Source organism: Phycodurus eques, chromosome 20, assembly GCF_024500275.1.
Source record: "Phycodurus eques isolate BA_2022a chromosome 20, UOR_Pequ_1.1, whole genome shotgun sequence".
NCBI lineage: Eukaryota > Metazoa > Chordata > Actinopteri > Syngnathiformes > Syngnathidae > Phycodurus > Phycodurus eques.
The window spans coordinates 69,457-88,711 of NC_084544.1; the positions used below are offsets into that span (position 1 = coordinate 69,457).

General features: G+C 45.8%; 2 protein-coding genes across 3 annotated transcripts; both read left to right on the plus strand.

Annotated features, from left to right (window-relative positions):
* The first annotated feature begins 378 nt into the window (after positions 1-378).
* Positions 379-4,050, plus strand: ntaq1 (N-terminal glutamine amidase 1). Of its 2 annotated transcripts, none has more exons than XM_061664988.1 (6): positions 379-644; positions 2,776-2,893; positions 2,992-3,042; positions 3,135-3,283; positions 3,660-3,784; positions 3,864-4,050. In XM_061664988.1, exons 1-6 carry the CDS (start codon positions 586-588, stop codon positions 3,974-3,976), a joined length of 615 nt encoding a protein of 204 aa, XP_061520972.1. In that variant the 5' UTR covers positions 379-585; the 3' UTR covers positions 3,977-4,050. The 2 variants fall into 2 exon arrangements, with proteins under 2 accessions (XP_061520972.1, XP_061520973.1); XM_061664989.1 differs by having other exon boundaries at positions 381-644; positions 2,776-2,875.
* A 252-nt stretch (positions 4,051-4,302) lies between these two features.
* On the plus strand, positions 4,303-19,057 carry lrp12 (low density lipoprotein receptor-related protein 12). Its single transcript, XM_061664519.1, has 11 exons — positions 4,303-4,865; positions 5,193-5,249; positions 5,321-5,456; positions 5,524-5,726; positions 11,167-11,414; positions 11,479-11,628; positions 11,708-11,929; positions 12,007-12,273; positions 12,351-12,553; positions 12,630-12,762; positions 17,526-19,057. Exons 1-11 carry the CDS (start codon positions 4,823-4,825, stop codon positions 18,471-18,473), a joined length of 2,610 nt encoding a protein of 869 aa, XP_061520503.1. The 5' UTR covers positions 4,303-4,822; the 3' UTR covers positions 18,474-19,057.
* Positions 19,058-19,255: the final 198 nt, after the last annotated feature.

Consider the following 19,255-nt stretch of genomic DNA (forward strand, 5'->3'; position numbering starts at 1 on the left):
GTTCATAGGTTGAAATTTTGCAGGGTTTTTTTTCACCCAAATGTTCTGTATTGATATCCTATGCTTTTGCATTGACAAAAAAAGTAAACTTCATGAAAACTGAGAAATGAGCAAGTTACGACTTAATTTCAATGTCCATGCATTGCCTTTGAAGGGAACGTCGACTTTTCCAATATAGCCCCCCACGTAGGCACATCGGTTAGCCCGGCTGCAACCGTGCGCTGGCGTACAGATCTAGTTTTAATATCTATGTTGTAAAGTGTTGCCGTATTGCAAATAAAGTTGGGGTTTTTTTGGTACGGAGAGGAACAAAGCCACAATAGACCCCTCTCAAAAAAGTAGCTTCCGCCAGACAGCTCTTCAACTTAAAAGCTATCTTTTTCAACTGCACCTCCAAGAGGAAGACGCTCTTGAACCACAACAACTATACATGAAATTATATATTTTTCCGCATTTGCAGTAATATACAGAGGCGTATTCATCATTATGTTGCGCAACTGACACGGGTCAAAGCTGTTATATTGAAAGGCAATCGGTTTTTGTCTCGACTTGAAGTGAAAGCTTCTCACTTTGTGTACCTCCAAAATGACGGAAGACAGAATCACACCGAGGCAGGACGAGTGTGATTATACCAGCTGTTACTGGTACAGAACACTACTTAAGACACCTTAACACACATGACTCGATTGTTAGGTTTATGTGTATTATGTGTTCATTATACATTGTATTGAACTTATCGCATCTTTCACCTACTTGTAAATTCTTTAAGACATATGACTCGACTGTTTATGTGCAGATACAGTGGGTATGGAATGTATTCAGGACCCCTTAAAATTTTCACTCTTTGTTATATTGCAGCCATTTGCTAAAATAATTTAAGCGCAGCTGTCCATTTATTCTGATCATCCTTGAGATGGTTCCACACCTTCATTGGAGTCCAGTTGTGTTTGATGATACTGATTAGACTTGATTAGGAAAGCCACACACCTGTCTATATAACACCTTACAGCTCACAGTGCATGTCAGAGCAAATGAGAATCATGAGCTCAAAGGAACTGCCTGAAGAGCTCAGAGACTGAATTGTGGTCAGGCACCGATCTGGCCAAGGTTACAAAAAAAAATTCTGCTCCACTTAAGGTTCCTAAGAGCACAGTGGCCTCCATAATCCTGAAATGGAAGACGTTTGGGATGACCAGAACCCTTCCTAGAGCTGGCTGTCCGGGCGAACTGAGCAATCAGAGGAGAAGAGCCTTGGTAAGAGAGGTAAAGAAGAACCCAAAGATCACTGTGGCTGAGCTCCAGAGATGCAGTCAGGAGATGGGAGAAAGTTCTACAAAGTCAACCATCACTGCAGCCCTCCACCAGTCTGGGCTTTATGGAAGAGTAGCCCAACAGAAGCCTCTCCTCAGTGCCAGACACATGAAATCCTCCATGGAGCTTGCTAAAAAAGACCTGAAGGACTCCAAGATGGTGAGAAATAAGATTATCTGGTTTGATGAGACCAAGATAGAACTTTTTGGCCTTAATTGTAAGCGGTGTGTGTGGAGAAAACGAGCCACTGCTCATCACCTGTCCAATAGAGTCCCAACAGTGAAGCACTGTGGTGGCAGCATCATGCTGTGGGGGTGTTTTTCAGGTTCCGGGACAGCACGAACGGTTGCAAACGAAGGAAAGCTGAACCCTAACCCTAACCCAGCCAAGTACAGGGATTTCCTGGATGAAAACCTTCTCCAGAGTGCTCAGGACCTCAGACTGGGCCAAAGGTTCTCCTTCCAACAAGACAATGACCCTAAGCCCGTGATTCCCAACCAGTGTTCCATGGTACATTAGTGTGCCATGACAGCTCCTCTGGTGTGCCATGGGAAATTATCATATTTCACTTAATTGGTCAAAATCTTATTTATTTACAACAAATAATGTATCGTTGTTCATCTATTTAAGCCAGCAACATATATAGACAGACAGAACAAATAAATGCTCTTCTATTAGATGGCAGAAAGTGTATAATTGGTGTATCCACTTTTTGTGACATTTTTGTTTGCTGGTGTACTGTGAGATTTTTCAAATGTAAAATATGTGCCTTGGCTCAATAATGGTTGGGAATCACTGCCCTAAGCACACAGCTAAAATAACGAAGGAGTGGCTTCAGAACAACTCTGTGACTGTTCTTGAATTGCCCAGCCAGAGCCCTGACTTAAACCCAATTGAGCATCTCTGGAAGACCTGAAAATGGCTGTCCACCAACGTTCACCATCCAACTTGACAGAGCTGGAGAGGATTTGCAAGGAAGAATGGCAGAGGATCCCCAAATCCAGGTGTGAAAAACTTGTTGCATCATTCCCAAAAAGACTCATGGCTGTATGAGCTCAAAAGGGTGCTTCTACTAAATACTCAGCAAAGGGTCTGAATACTTATGGCTGTGTGATATTTCAGTTTTTCTTTTTTAAATAAATCTGCAAAAATGTCAACAATTCTGTTTTTTTCTGTCAATATGGGGTGCTCTGTGTACATTAATGAGGAAAAAATGAACTTAAATTATTTTAGCAAATGGCTGCATTATAACAAAGTGGAAATTTTAAGGGGGTCTGAATACTTTCAGTCCCAATTGTATATTTACATGCATTGATCACATACATTTCATTGAGACATATAACTGGACTTCACAGTTCTGTTTATATCTACTGTTCAGTTTCATTTTATTTAGAGACTCATGACTAGAAATGTCTATTCATTTCACCAAAATGACTGGATTTCTTTAATGTTGTGTGTTTGCAGTGAAGAAAATGTGTGGAAACTTTGCGAATTCGTCCGCAGGGAGAGAAGTGCGCCTCTCCAAGAACTCTTTGTGGCGTTCATCTCGAATGACAACAGAACGGTGATGTCACTGCCTCCTGTGGGCATCACTTTGTTGAATGTCTGACCGTGTCTGGAAAGTGTCTTCAGATCACTGTCGTAGAGACTTGACTTGAAATGGGCCTCTTTTGCCATTAGGTTCCTTTGTGGAAACAGAAGTCAGCACGTGGAGACCAGCCTGTGATTTGGGTAGGTGCGAGGTGACCTGATGTTAGTTGGGACCCTACACAGTCAGGGGTGTGGGGCACAGCCATGTCTCAAGTGCGGTGGCGTCTGTGCAGGATTATCACGTGGTTCTGCTTCACATCCGGGGTCAGGGTGAGGCTGCAGTTTACGACCTGGACTCCGTGATGCCGTTTCCCTGCAGCCTGAAGCTTTACGCCGCTCACGCCCTGCGCACAGACCACAGCATCGAACCCACGTACCACAGGTAGCGTCGGACACGTACAGTCGGACCTTAACTTACGAGTTTAATTTGTTCCGTGACCAAGCTCGTAACTCGAAATTTTACTTTTCTAACAAACACTTTTTGCCCATTGAAATGAATTGAAGTGCCCCTAAAAATATAGATATACATTTTGAATTACGCAACATAATTGTCCCCTTTTTTTTTTTATTCCAAGTCACTTGAGTGCAGTATATCTGAAGCTCTGATAGGTCTCATATCTGAAGCTTTTGGGTCACAACACAGCAAAAAAATTGACCGAGCAATTGCTTGTAAGTTGACTCAAAAGTCAAGGTAGCACTGTATACTCTTTTCTACTTTTTGAAGGAACTGTCCTTGACATTGCTGTAATGTTGCACAGGAAGTTGCGTGTGGTCCCCGCTGACTGCTTCCTGTTGAACTTCGCCTCGGACCGTTCACACATGAAGAATTCTGACAGCTCCTGGAGGGTGCTCCCCCCACCTTATCCCCCAATCTCCACTCCAGGTCAAAGTTAATGTCTAGAGCACGGGCACTCAGTCGGTAACCTCTCCGTGACCTCTGTTGTGACCTTCTTCCTACGTAGAGTCTCGCATGAACCTGGATGACTTCATCTCCATGGAGCCCACCCTGGGATGGGGCCAAGTTTTTACTTTGGACCACTTCCTGCAGCGATACGTCAAACACTCATTGTCATAGTGGGTGGGTGTCTTTTGGATGCTATTTATAAATGTACCTTGATAACATTTACCACAATAAAACTGTGTGCTCTCAATTGCAATGAAGTTGAAGCCTCATCAAATCCATGTGTGGTTAATTATCTTTATTGATAGGACGACAAGTGCCACTGAATGGACTGAAAATGCCATGTGACCAATGTGGGTGTGTATAAATAAAAATGTCTCCTGTCGAGTATTCCAGCAAGAAGGTTCAACACACCCTTAATCGAGACCTGCAAAAAACAAAAAAATCAGGTTTTCGTGTTTTCCTGCAGCGTCCGTGCTGTGACGTCACTGGGAGGCGTGGCTTCGGGCTCAAACAAACAGCTGCTCGAAAGTGGAACGGCAAATAGCAAACGAGGCGAAATGGTCGCGACAGACGTTCGTCGTGTTCAAAAGTCGACGAACTCGTCCGGTTTGCCCTCCGTGCCAGCGTTGCAGACGAGGACGACCGCGGGCCGGTTCGTCGGTTGTTAGCCTGCGGTGCTAATCGGCCTTCGTGAGCACATCTCCGCTCGCTTCGTCGACAAAGTGGCCGCCGGCAGGCAGGCAAGGAAAGCTTGTGAAGGCTCGCTCGTCTGGCTGCGCACCACGCACACACTGTTCAATTGATAGACAAAACAATGGCCGCGTCGATCGCCTTCAGCGGCTTTTGAGCGAAATGATGGAGCGAACTTCGTCGCGCTAACAATAGCGAGCTAAATTGCGCCTAGCAACCGAGTGGAGCCTCTTTGTTTCCTCGTAAGCTTCGACTTAGCTTAGCCAACATCTCCATCGACTTGCTGCTAAGCTAGTTGTGCGCATTCGTGACCTTGGACTCGTTATCATGGACGCGCTCATCTCAGGTGTCTTCGTGCTGCTCTTAGCAGGTGAGTTGACGTCAAGCTAAAAAGAAGAATTCCTTCGTGATAAGCAGGTACTGTGATTGTTTTCAAACCTTGAATTATTGGTAAACACTTGGACTTGGAGGCAACATAAGCAGACTCTTGCTGGACAAGGGGTCTCCGAGGTGTAATCGAGGTTAATATCGTAGCCCACCAAATGGTAAATGGATTGCATTTATATCGTGGTTTATCTACACCATCACAGATGCGCACGCATTCAAAAGGTGGAACCTGGGTTGCCTTGGCAACTTCAGGTGCTAGGTGCGCTTATGTGGCATTTGGCGAAAGCGTCTAACTGCTCCATTTGTCCAGGATGCGTCGCTGCTTCGCAGAGGAACGAAAACATTTTGGTGTCTGGGATTTCCAACGGTGAGTGGTCACGTGAGCACGAAACTCTGCGGCCAACACTGCATCCCGTCCTTACTCTGTGGCACTTTCAGCGTGCGGCGACTCGGCAGAGTTCCTCCGAGCTCCCAGCGGGGTCATCGCCAGTCCCGGTTGGCCCTTCCAGTACCCGGCCCGCCTCAACTGCAGCTGGAACATCCGAGGCCGACCCGGAGACACGGTCACCATCAGGTACGGCGCCCTTGTCGCCTCGCCCCTCAGGACCACTCGCTGGAGCTTTTTTGTTCCTTCTCCGCAGCTTCCAGGACTTTGACCTGCAGGGATCGCATCGCTGCTCGTCGGACTGGATGTCCATCAGCAGCTACAAGAATCTGGACGGTCTGAGAGTGTGCGGCTCGTCTCTACCGCCTCCTTACATCTCGTCGCAGGACCACGTCTGGATACACTTCCGTTCTGACGACGCCCTGACAGGAAAAGGCTTCCGACTGTCCTACGTCACAGGTGAGGCTTTGGCGGTTTTCCCGGAGATGTCGCTGAACGTAGACCTGTCTGCCGTGTGGTCGGAGGCGATGGTGAGAATGAGTTCAAAGACTCCGTTCCTGTACTTGAGTAGCTTTTCAGGTACCTCTACTTTACTTGAGTACTGTGGAACCTCGGGTTATGAATTTGCTTTTGTCCTTTAACCTGTTCGCAAACCGAGGTAATGGAAATGCAATTCATCTGTTCCAACTGCAGAACAATATTTTCATCATTGTGTGCTTAAAAATAAACACTGTGCAATATAGGAATATTTAGATTTTTTTTTAAATGATGAAATAACAGTGGGTTTGCTAGCAAATTGCTATGCAGTGCCTTAACCTTTTCGGGTACACTAAAGTTTATGTTCACTGTCGTTACTGCAAGTCCTAAATGACTGCCACCACTCACAATGCAGAGCAGCTTTGCGATGCAATGTGGGATGTGGTAGCCGCTTTAGGCAAAAAAACAAAGATACCTGAAGCACAAAGGTATTATCTTTAAGCGCCGCAAGAAAAAGTGCAAAGATCTGGGGCCTTGCTCATCAAAGTTACGTACGCACAAACGGGCCCTGAAAAATGCATAGGCAAGTCATGTGACCCATCAAAACAAGAAAAAAAACTTGAACATCCATTTTCTTTACCGCTTATCCTCACTAGGGTTGCGGGCTGCTGGAGCCTGTCCAAGCTGTCTTCGGGCGGGAAGCGGGGTACACCCTGAACCGGTCGCCAGCCAATCACAGGGCACATAGAAACAAACAACCGTTCGCACTCACATTCACACCTACGGGCAATTTAGTCTTCAATCAACCTACCACGCATGTTTTTGGGATGTGGGAGGAAACCGCAGTGCCCGGAGAAAACTCACCCAGGGACGGGGAGAACATGCAAACTCCACACAGGCGGGGCTGGGATTTGAACCTTGGTCCCCAGAAATGTGAGGCAGAAGTGCTAACCAGTCGACCACCGTGCCGGCCAAAGCACAAAATCCTCTTTTGAATACGGAAGAAGATAACATACGCCATTGTGTCCATTCCTCCTCCTCACTGTCCCTAATGACGTGGCCAACTGGAGCTTGCTACCTGAAGTCGCCACAAAAGAAGGAAAAAAAACGGGAATGGTGTCCTGATGTAGTTTACTTTTTACATTGAGTGTTAGCGATAAGCTGGCGAGTTCTAAAACAAAGTGTCTTCTATTTAAATCTACAATGTGTGAAATTGTTTTTGTTGTGCATTTAATTTTACAGTTAAGTCCAACAGGGGTGTCATTAAATATCTTAAAGCATGCTCAGGGAGGGCAGAAGACAACATAGGTATGTTGAGGGTGCCTTCACAACGCAGGAACTTGCATAACAAACCCGCACTGTGACACATTAAATGTTTATCTTCGATTGTTTTTATGACCAAAATTGAAATCCTGATTAAATTTCGATTAGTCACCCAGCCCTACCTCCGTTATTCACTATTTTCTGTGACATGCTAAAATAATTTTTGTTTTTAGTATATATATTTTTTGAGGCAAACTACAGTGAACAGTATGTATGATATCTATTGTGGTGTCTCTTTGAGACAACGTACGGTTGCTACTGGTCGTAGATTTGCCAAAATGAAACATCAAACGAGTTGTCCACTCAACCAAACTTGCGCTCAGGCAACTTTCTGCTGCAGTCAGCAGATGGCTGTGTAGTGTATAGATCTGAACACGTTTATGTATACGCCAGCGTACTGTAGCAGCCCAGCTAACCGACGTGGCTACGTGGCACCCATCTTAGGGTGCGGCAGCCCATAGAAAACAATGCATGTACACTGAAATTAAGTCATAACTTGTTCCTTTTTCAACCGATTTTCACGAGGTTTACTGTTTTGTTAACGTTACGGCGTATGCTATCAACACACATTTGAATAAAGTGACCAAAAAATACATGAAAGGGATTCCCAGTTCCCTTGTCGTAATTGTACAGTGTTTTAACGCAACTGTATGCAGCACAATTTACCGGTATCCTTGATCTTTTGGTTTTCTTTCCATCTACACACATTGAATGCGCTGATGACTTTGACTTCCCAAGCATAGCGTCGCCGTCAGCACGGAGCTCAAAATGGGTGTGTCGTATCTACCTATATATATCTGTGGTTCAGCGTGGAGGTGAACGTACTGCCTTCTCTCAAGATGTCTTGCTTTGCTCCCAGCCCCCGACTCACTCGACCAATCGCAAATCTAACAGCAGCCATGTTAGATTTGTCATTGACAGTCAGCGAGAGAGGATCAACAAGACGGCGGCCTCCATGTCAGCTCACAAGAGTTTCTGGGGAAGACACTTAACTCGTAACCCCATCGAGACTGATAAGAATGGGCTTGCTCAAGGACTATGTGTGTTGGAAATGTGGGGAAAAAGGGGGTACACTTATTCATGCATGATGGGAGTGTTCTACAGTCCACCCACTATGGGATAATGTAAAAGAACACATGCTCTCCCTCGCGTTCTGGTAGCTAATGCTCGATCTAAAATAAAAGTAAACGAACTCGGACAGCAAACTTGCTTACATGGGGTAAGCTACTGTGCTTCCTTTTTTACGGAAACCTGGCGGATTTCGCGGCTATCGAGCAAGGTAGGAAGGACTGTTTACCGAGCGGACAGAACAGGGGCCTCATGTACAAAAGGTGCGGACGCACAAAAACGTGCCGTCCATTCTTTTTCGCGGCAAAGTTCCGATGTATCAAGAGTGACATGACCGTGAAAATGTACGCACGTTTCTGCAGCTTTTGGTGCTTTGGCGACACTTAGAGGTGATGCTGGGAAGCTGTTCTCATAAATGAATGACACATGAACAATTCATGCCCTGCCACATGAGTCAACAATGCAATTGAGGCAAGGACTGAGAATTAATTTGTTAACCAGTGTATTTAATGAACCACTGATATTTGTGAGGACACCTATTAATTGATTAAGGCGATCATTTATGCCGCCTCTTGCCCTCACAATCGCTTCGTGACTCCAGCACATGCACTGAAAAGAAGAGTCCTTTGAATTTACTTCATTTGAACATGTACATCGGTTGCACATGATTAAAATGTTTAAATTGACATTTATCCCTCTTCCCCTAAAAAACAAACATGATTTTTTTGTCAGTGTGCGTGTCCTCTCCTGTGTATGAAAATAATAAATTGAGTCATCCAAAAGGAGTCAAAGTTTTTGATATCCTCTGATATTTTGATGTGCTTCTATTTGAATTCAAAACATTTATTACAAATACCACACACAACATTTAAGCATGAACCTTTATCTCACAGGGCTGAGTGTAGGTTACTGTATGAACTCATTTGTTATGAGTTCTAAAAATACATGGTATTAACCTTGTGGGGTGATCATAGTCAGCAACGTCCTCCCATCACCTCTGAGAGAGCAGCGTCACCCACGATCGCAGCGATTCTCTCCTCGAACGGGGTGAGGCCCTTCGCGCCGGTTCTTCCGCCTCTTTTTGGCCACACTTTTGCGGTGGGCAGCTGTTCTCTGCTTCACATCCACCTTAATGTCTGACCACTCCTTTTTTAGTTCAGTGAGCGTGCTATTCTGTCTCCACAACATTGACAGCCGGACGCGCACTGTCCCATTCACTCCTCTTTCGCGTATTGGTAACGCCGTAGGACAGCGTGCTAAAGAGGATTTTCTTGCGTGCCCCCACTTCATTGAGCAACTACACATTCAGAAAAAATATTTTTCTTCATTACCTTGCTCGTTTTCCTTTTTTTATGATCATGCAGACATCGGCATCTCAGGTGCAGGGTTCATTTAAATATGATTTGACTATTCAAATGTGAGCGTGGACAGGGAGGGGTCGGCTACTCCAACATGTGCGCTCATTTCCACGTTGATTGGAATGTACGAAGGAAATGTGCTTGGATTCATGAGTACGCAGAGTTTCATACATCTGAATATTTTTGTGCGTACGACGTTTTCTGGATTTGAGCGTACGCCGTGTTTTAGGAGGAAATCCACGGAAATCCAGTCTTTGTACATGAGGCCCCTGCTGATTCCGGCAAAGCTTTGCCTGCCACCCACCGTGGCAGGTCTGACCACATAAGCCAGCATGTATTCCCCGCATATAGACCTCTTGGCGCAAAGGCTAAAACCAATTGTTCTTATCATGAGGGTCTGGCGTTCTGGAGCCATGATCAGGCTATGGGACTGCTTTGTAAGTACAGACTGGGACCTCTTTAAACGGACGGCCGCTTGCAACAATAACACAGACGTGAACCATACTCCCCTTTTGTGCTGGACTATATCAGTTACTGCATGGATAATGTCACCACCATAAAAACAATGTGCACACTCCCCAGCCACAAACCATGGATGACTGCAGCTTTGATAAACTTGTTGAAGGCTGGTGATGCGGCCTTCCATACAGGGGACAAAGGGACCTGCGGAACAGCAAGCTCCAACCTGAGGCAAGGCATCAAAGACACAAAGCGCTGCTACAAAATTGAGAACTTTAACACCTTGGACTCCAGACTCATGTGGCAGGGAATTGAGACCATAACAGACTATGCGGGCAACAATATCAGCCCAATACACACAGCTAACCCATCCCTCCCAGAAGACCTGAATCACTTGTTTGCCAGGTTCGACCGTGGCAAGAACCACAACAGTACAGTGCACTGGTATTCAGCTCCCAAGAGGTGAGATGGGCTTTGAACTACATCAACCCCCTCAAAGCCACTGGACCAGATTGGGTTCCAGGCTGCGTCCTTAAGCACTGCGGGGGGCAAAGTATTTGCTTACTGTTTACAGATCCCCGCCCCCCCAAAAAAAAAGCATTTTTTTCAGAATTTCAGTGATTCCGGTTCCTCATTTTGATTCCGGTTCCAAACGATTCTCGATTCCGATTCTTTTAGGGGGCTGGGTCAAAAAGGTTTGCATGGTTTAAATAATGGGTGGCCAAATTATGAATATCCATTTTCTTAGCGGCCCGCAGCATAAACTAAAATGAGCACTTTACTCGGGGTTCTTTTTAACCAGTATCAATATCAAACCTATGCCTAAAAGGCAACGTGTGGAACTAACCCAATTGACTTAATATTCATTAATGTTTCAGCTAAAAGTTGAATATAGCATTGTTAAAATAGTTATTTGCTATTGGTTATTTGTGTTTTATTATGTCAAATGGTTTATATGTTCAAGTTTTTGTAGCAGCAACAATAATTCTCTATATCAACAGTGCAATACAACTTGACACCTGACCTGGAGTGAATATATAGTGTGGAATTGTAAAGCGTCTTTGAGTACCTTGAAAAGCGTTATGTTTATGCATTATTATCATTATAATTCAGTCTGTACTTTTTACGAAAGGAGTCAATTCAGTACTGCTTTTACAATAGTCTTTTCTCACACAAGTGTCTATACTTGTACTTTTTGCCATCTTTGGTCATAGGTAAGTCGGATGTTTCCAGCTGTGACGTGGACCAGTTCCACTGCTCTAGCGGGAAGTGCATCCCTGACTGGTGGCGTTGTAACTCCATGGATGAGTGCGGAGACAATTCGGACGAAGATTTGTGTGTGGACTCGCCGTTTTCCTTCCAGCCCTGCAGCCTGAACCAGTTCCCTTGCTTGTCTCGCTACACGAGAATCTACACCTGTCTGCCTCACAGCCTGCGTTGTGATGGCAGCATTGACTGCCAGGTCAGGTCAACTAGCTCCCCCTTCAACCTCCCGGGCTTCACCTTTAACGTCGCGCTTCTTTCAGGATCTGGGAGACGAGATCGACTGCGATGTCCCAACCTGCGGAGAATGGTTAAGGAACTTCTACGGCTCCTTTAGCTCTCCAAACTATCCGGACTTTTACCCTCCGGGAAGTAACTGCACCTGGCTGATTGACACCGGCGACCACAGGAAGGTATGGATGGGCACAGAGCAACCCGACCTTGTTCTCCTCTCCGGCGGGGGCGCTCTAACACCTGCCGTTTCTTCTGCAGGTTATTCTGCGCTTCACAGATTTCAAACTGGACGGCGCGGGTTACGGTGACTACGTGAAGGTGTATGACGGCCTGGAGGAGAACCCTCGCCACCTTCTCAGGGTTCTGACGGCCTTCGACTCGAGAGCGCCGGTCGCTGTGGTGTCTTCTTCCGGGCAGCTGCGAGTCCATTTCTACGCCGATAAGATCAACGCCGCCAGAGGCTTCAACGTCACCTACCAGGTTCTCCTCTCTTGGCGTTATCTGTGCCGTTTGTTGCCGATTGGATTTGGTTCTATTGGTCTGTCTGGGTTCCTCAGGTGGACGGCTTCTGCCTGCCCTGGGAGGTTCCTTGTGGGGGCAACTGGGGTTGTTACACCGAGCAGCAGCGCTGCGACGGCTACTGGCACTGCCCCAATGGCCGCGACGAGTTGAACTGTTCCACCTGTCAGGAAGACGAGTTTCCCTGTTCCAGGAACGGAGCCTGTTATCCTCGATCGGACCGCTGCAACTACCAGAACCGCTGCCCCAACGGGTCTGATGAGAAGAACTGCTTCTTCTGTCAGCCTGGAAACTTTCACTGCAAGGTGTTCTATCGCTGTACTAGGCCATATTTGTCATATACTACACACAGAAAAAAAGTTGTGACCTCATCTCTGTGCAGAATAACCGTTGTGTGTTTGAGTCGTGGGTGTGCGACGCCCAGGATGACTGCGGCGACGGCAGCGATGAGGAAAGTTGTCCAGTGGTGGTTCCCACCAGGGTGATCACAGCCGCCGTGATTGGCAGCCTGGTCTGCGGCCTTTTGCTGGTCATCGCGCTGGGCTGCACTTGTAAACTGTACTCGCTGCGCATGTTTGAACGCAGGTGAGCGTGCACAAACAAACGCATTTTACGTTAGGCTTTGCAGACATGTGATGAGGGACTGCTTCACTCTCTGCAGGTCATTTGAGACGCAGCTGTCCAGAGTGGAGGCGGAGCTACTAAGGAGGGAAGCCCCACCCTCCTACGGTCATCTGATTGCTCAGGGTTTGATTCCGCCAGTGGAGGATTTCCCAGTATGCTCCGGGAGTCAGGTAAAGACCGGTGCCCTTTGCACCTGTAACGCACTGTGCCCACTAACATTATTCAAGTCTTTGTAGTTGTCTGCGCTGTTGTAGTTGTTTACTATGGTGGCCAAAAGGAGCAAACGGGCTGGAAATGGCCAAACACTGCAAAAATAGGAATGATGCACACTAGCATGCATGAAAATCAGTCACCTTTCTGCCAAATTCGCTATTTTGAGCTCAAAATAGTCCATTTACGTGAATCGTATAGATCCAATGAGTTTTTTCGTGTGTGTGTGTGTGGGGGGGGGGTTCGGGTTAGGGTTAGGGTTCTCGTCACAGGCTGTTTTGTACTCCTTGAATGCTAGCAGCTAAATCCATTCCACACATCCGCCATCCACACAGATGTAATTTCGGAATATTACTCCGAGGCGGACTACTATGCGAGCACATCGGCCTAAGGTTCCGCCTGTGCGCTCAGGACCTGCTTTGGATAAGTCACAGGAGTTCACGAGACCAGAAAAAACACTTCCGCCGCTTTTTGTGTTAAGAAGTAACATTTACAACAATCTAAATGTCGCTCGCTACTTTTATCAATTATTGCCTATTTACCAGCTATTTTGTGCGCGAGACTACAACTTCGACTTCCGCATTGGGCACCGTTTGCTCCAATCCAATTTAAGCGCTGGTGACATTTGTCTCGTTCACCAATCAAACGACACATGAAAGTCACATAACCTCACACGTCTATTGGGCATCCCGGGCAATAGGTATTAACACTAGATAAGCCAGCCCGGTTGATTGTCGTGCCTACGTGGCCACCATGAAGGCAACAGCCCGCTACTCGTGTTTACATTTAGATGAACAAAAACATCAGCTGTCTGGCACTGTCTGCCCAAACATGGATATTACAGCCCACTCTTAACTTGAGAAAACACCTTGCAGTAAATTGCAGATGTTTTGTTGTAATTTTGGCTGTGCATACAGCACAATATCCAATATCAGAATTTGCACATTCACATTTAATTTTAATTTTAATAATGTTCATGCTGTGGTTAAAAAATCAGAAGCTACTCACTATTTACTCAGTACTTGAGTTATTATTTCACTGTGTACTTTTTACTCAAGTAATTTTTGGTGGACTATGTTTTACTTTTACTTGAGTCACATTATTGTCAAGTAACTACTGTTACTTGAGTACAATATTTGGCTACTCTCCCCACCCCTGGAGCGGACATCCTCTATTGCTACTCGTACGTTTAAGCAACATTTTTGCTCATCAAATCAGCCAGTGTCGTATTTGTTGCACTGGTCTTTTGTATTTTCGCGTTGAGGTGCTGCGAGTCATGGCCCTGGTTGTGGTCCTAGCGGAACCGCGAAGCATACGTTACAGGGGTGTCAAACTCATTTTTGTCACGGGCCACGTCATAGTTAAGACTTCCCTCGGAGGGCCGTTATGACTGTGAACCTATATGAAGGAATTATCACGTCATATAATGAGATATACACAACAAATTGATGAATAACTAGTAAAATCAGAAGCCTATAAAAACATGTTTTTAACAACTACGTTTTTGATTGGTAACAATTGCAATATCTCAACATTATTACACTGGAACACAATTAGGAATTTTGATTTGCTTTTGCGCGCCATCTAAAATGATGTGGCGGGCCAGAACTGGCCCCCAGGCCACTAGTTTGACACCTGTGCGCTGGTACATCTTGCATTAATTAGGAACGCGCCTACAGTTATCTAATTAGTTTACGGATGTTAATGTTAAATGTATTAAGCGACGGAGCGATGTTGGGAATTATGTCACAACACAGAATGAACTCATTCCAAATTCTGAAATGGCCAATAAAAATGGAAAAAATCGGTACCTAATATTTTCCTGGAGGATGCATTTTGGGATTTGAAGTTGGTAATAGTGAAAAATGAAGTGAAACAGAGAATGATTTGAGTCTTTTCCAGAATGAGAGTGCTTTAGGAGGAGGATGCTATTCAAGTGGCACAGCTTGAAGCAGGCATCAGGTGCAGGTAGAGAGGGGCCTGGCTCAAGTTGGAGGCCTAAACAGAAGAGCAAAGAAATGAGGCAAATTTTAATCTTAAATTTGTACATTAACATGTACTTGAGCAGTGTAAATACATGTATTTTCTGCTTGAAGAAAATTTTGTATTTTGCCTTATTGTATTCTTCAGAGACTTCCAGATTGCTTAATTTATGTTCAAATAAAAAATATATATATTTGCGTGGGCACGGGGGATCCCCCTACAATGTTTTTTTTTTGGGTCACATTTAGTGTTTGCATGTCTGAACTAGGGATGGAACTGTTTTTCACTATGGTTCGTTTCGACTCTTTCAGTTCGGTCCGCATGTTCCGTTCGGTTCATAACGTGTTTTTTTTTTAATTTTTTTTTTTTCCTCTTTTTTTTTTCTCTTCCCCTCATTTACCAATGAGGCGACAGTGCCACAGCACAGTAGCAAGTTGGCCAAGATGGCAGCGCAGACACGTTATCTGCGTCATGCCCCTCATCTATGCAGCAGCCAATCATATAGCAGCGGGGCACATCACCAGAGATCTTGCGTTGGAGAGAATAGATACAGCAGTAGTAGGTACTTCCGCGTCTTTCTCTCTCCAACACATGATATCTGCATTCCTCGGCTCGGCCGCTCCATAGCAAAACGTCCCGTGCCACTCATAGCCATATGCGCAGATGACCCTCCTTCCACCTCCGACGGAGAAAGCTCAGCTGCTCCGCGAGTTCCCACGGTGGGCCGATCGTCGAGCAACAAGTTTATCCAAGTACCAAGGGAAGCGATATCGCTATAATGTTCGTCACTGACTGAGGTGTTTTTGTTTACCATGCAACGAACTCTCCTTTAAAAAGTGGGCAGCATAAACACAAACTGTTGTAATTCCTACACTGTTTACCAGCTTTTGATGTAAATACCCTGAAAGTAAAGCTGAAGGTCGTTTCATTTTAAATCTGTTGTGGTGGTGTTTAGAACCAAAAAAAATGACAATTGTGTTCATGTCCCAATATTTATTGACCTGACTAGAAGCATATATCAATGCTGCTAGTAACATAAAGATGAAGTTTATAGAGTTGAACTTTAAAGGTCCCATATTCTGGCCATTTTGATTTCATTTCGAGAAGCATCTTTGTTTTGTCGTACGTGTACAGAAAAGGCCCTCTGACAGCTACTTCTGTTTGACCCAGTTCTGTATTCACTTTGTCCATATTTGGCTAAGATCGCCCATTTCCTCTGATTGGTTGCCTCCGTGTAGAAGATCCACTTGTGAGAGCACACATTTGCTATGGAGAGAGTGCTGGCTCGGGAGCGGAGAGGGAGGCGGAGAGCTTTGTTAGTGACGTAGATAAGCTTGAGAAACTTCTGATTTCAGGCCTTTCGGCACAAAAGCATCTGGGACTCAGGAATGTGTGGATGATTTTAATTCATATTTCATATGTTTACTGAGGCACTATAGAGCCAATATTAGATCCCAAATACTAGAAAAAGTTGATTTTGGTTTAATAAGCCAAGCTCACCTATTTCACATTTGAAAAATCTCACGGTTAACCACCAAAGGAAAATATCATAAAAAATGCACGGTGAACGACTGGTTAGCACATCTGCCTCACAGTTCTGAGGACCCGGGTTCCAATCCGGCCTCGCCTGTGTGGAGTTGGCATGTTTACCCTGTGCCTCCGTAGGTTTTCTCTGGGTACTCCGGTTTCCTCCCAAATCCCAAAAACATGCATGGTATGTTAATTGAAGACTAAATTGCCCCTAGGTGTGAATGAATGTGAATGGTTGTTTGTTTATATGTGCCCTGCAATTGATGAGCGACTAGTTCAGGGTGTACCCCCTCTCGCCCAAAGATGGATGGAATAATCTCCGGCACGCCCGCGACCCTAGTGAGGATAAACATGTTCGGAAAATGGATGGATGGCTGTATGAATACTGAAATGTTGTTTAATTTCGTCAAATGTACTTTTCTGTGTGAATTTCTGTTTAGTTGGGCGACTGTTCAATGCGGATGTTCTGTTTTATTTTTATTTTTTTTGCAATACAGTGTAGGCTACATGACCGCGCACTGGCCATGGTTTTTGCTTGCGTCATAACATCCTGTTTAGGCTGTTTTATTTTGGTAACAAAAATTTGGTGCATCAATAGTTGTAGTTTTTCATGTAGCTGTAGTGATTAAATTAAATGTAAACACTCAAGGAGCATGCAAAAGACACGTGGTAAACAGCCCACCTGACGGACTTCAGGTCATGACGTCAAGTCACTTTATTAAATGTCGCTTGAAGGGCAATTTGATTTGCAGTAGACCCAATCGGACAACATATGACACATGATTAAACATACAAGATGTGAGCAGCAAAAGTACAGCAATGAAGTGCATAACAGGCGACAATAAATAGTTCCAAGTGAAAAGTATACAATAGTAAAATTGATACTCAACCATAAAATGATAAAAAGCTAAAGGTTCAGGTCCTGACGTCACTCACTAGACCACGCTGATGGTTTTCTTTATGAAATACTTGGTTGTGGATTTTGGGGGGCTGGAATGGATTTCAATTCATTTAAATGGGGAAAATTGATTAGCTAAGTAAATTGACTTTAGAGCTTGGTTCCAGAATTAATTCAACTGAAAGCTAAATGTAGTAATTCACGTAGAAGTCGTCATTGTGAAAGTAGTTGGTCATAGGGAGGTTAGGTGGTGGGAGGTGGTGGGAGGTGTGACTTGATCACGATTGACTTTTTGTTTTTGTTCGGCCTCAGGCGTCAGTTCTGGAAAACCTGCGTCTGGCGGTGCGTTCTCAACTGGGCTTCACCTCGCTTCGCCTCCCGTCTGCCGCTCGCCATGGCAACCTGTGGCGTAGCCTCTTCAATTTCTCACGGTCTCGCCAGTCAGGGTCTTTGGCTGTGGTCTCTGCTGACCCGGAGGACAGCGGCGGTACTGCGAGTTCCACCTCAGACCTGCTGTCCCCGGACTCGGATGACACAGACACGGAGAGCGAGAGGGGGAGGGACCGTGGTGTCGGGGCAGTGGGCGGTCCCGTCGCCCCGCTGCGCCAGAAGACCCCACCTGCCAGTTCAGTGGTAGCTGCGGTATTGTGCACTGCTTCTGTAACCTCTGCAACCCTCGTCAACCAGCCAACCGGCCTTAGCAGAGTCCAAAATGGTCCCGATGAGGCTGCGTCCCCCGGTGGCCTGGTCTCCGTGGAAACGACCAATCCTAATGTGGAATGTCATAGCGACCCGTCCCAACTCCGAGACCCACCCGCCTCCACCCTGCGCCGTTTGACCCGGAATCTGCACCGCCTCGCCAGGAACCTCATGACAACCGGTCGCAACCAGCAGAACCAGACTTGGACCAATCACAGCCCACTACGCCAGCTGGATGCCGGAAGGGGTGGGGTGGATTCTACGGAGCGGCGAGGCAGCGGAGACGAAGATGTGGAGCTTTTGATCCCAGACTCTGAGTCATCCTCGTTGTTTGGTGACATTCGCCAGCCGCTCCTGGACCCACAGCCCTCACACCCGTCGCGCCCCTTGTCCACCGTGGCTCAGATGGTGCGACATCTGGGCGCAAGCAGTGCACGGGCAGGCTGGGACGGACCGTGCGAAAACTGCGGGAAAGTTCACACAGCTCAGATCCCCGACACATGTCTGGAGGTCGGAGGAAAGATGGAGAGCAGTGACGACGAGCTGCTGCAGCTTTGCTAACGAGCTGAATGTTAACCTGCTGACTAACAGGCTAAAGGTACTGCTGTGAGCATGACGGCATGCGTTGTAGACGCTTCGCTAGCCTCGCTATGGTAACTTTGCTAGCAGCAGAGATGGGATCCGTTGCGACAGTGTGACATTGCAGATCCACAGACCCAGATCCTTTGTACCAGACCTCGTGTTGATCAGTTCTCGACATTCCCTCCTCAACTGGAAACTGATCCAGGATCAGGTCACCGGGGACTAAGTCTGTTCTTCTCCAGGGACCATAGGTGCAAGAACCACACTTTTCCCTTGATGCTGAAACAAAATCTACTAAAAAACTGGTCTCGTCTCCCTAAATTGCGAACTGGTGTGGACTGCTCCATTTGCTACAGTTTGGCACCAAGACGTGAAGGTAGTGTTCGCAGAAAAAAAAGGTCCTTGATATCATGGAAATGACCAATAAGTATTTTTTTAGTGTTCCCGGTTTTGGTACTTCCACTATTTATTCTTACTATTATTCTAATTGTGGTGTTCTTTGACCTGCATGATTGGTTGATGTTTTCCTTTGAATTTTCAAACTGACTTATTAAACTTTTAAATGCCTAGTTTGTTTGCATTTATTGTTAAAGAGGAAGTATAAAGATCACAAGGTTGTAACTACATAAATGTAAACGCGATACAGTAGAACAGCACTAACAGAAAGGCCAAGGAAGGACAGTGGCTGTATCGGTAGTAGGATGCTGGGAATGGAGGAAGACCAAAGAGGACGTTTACAGATATGGTTGGGGAAGACTTGC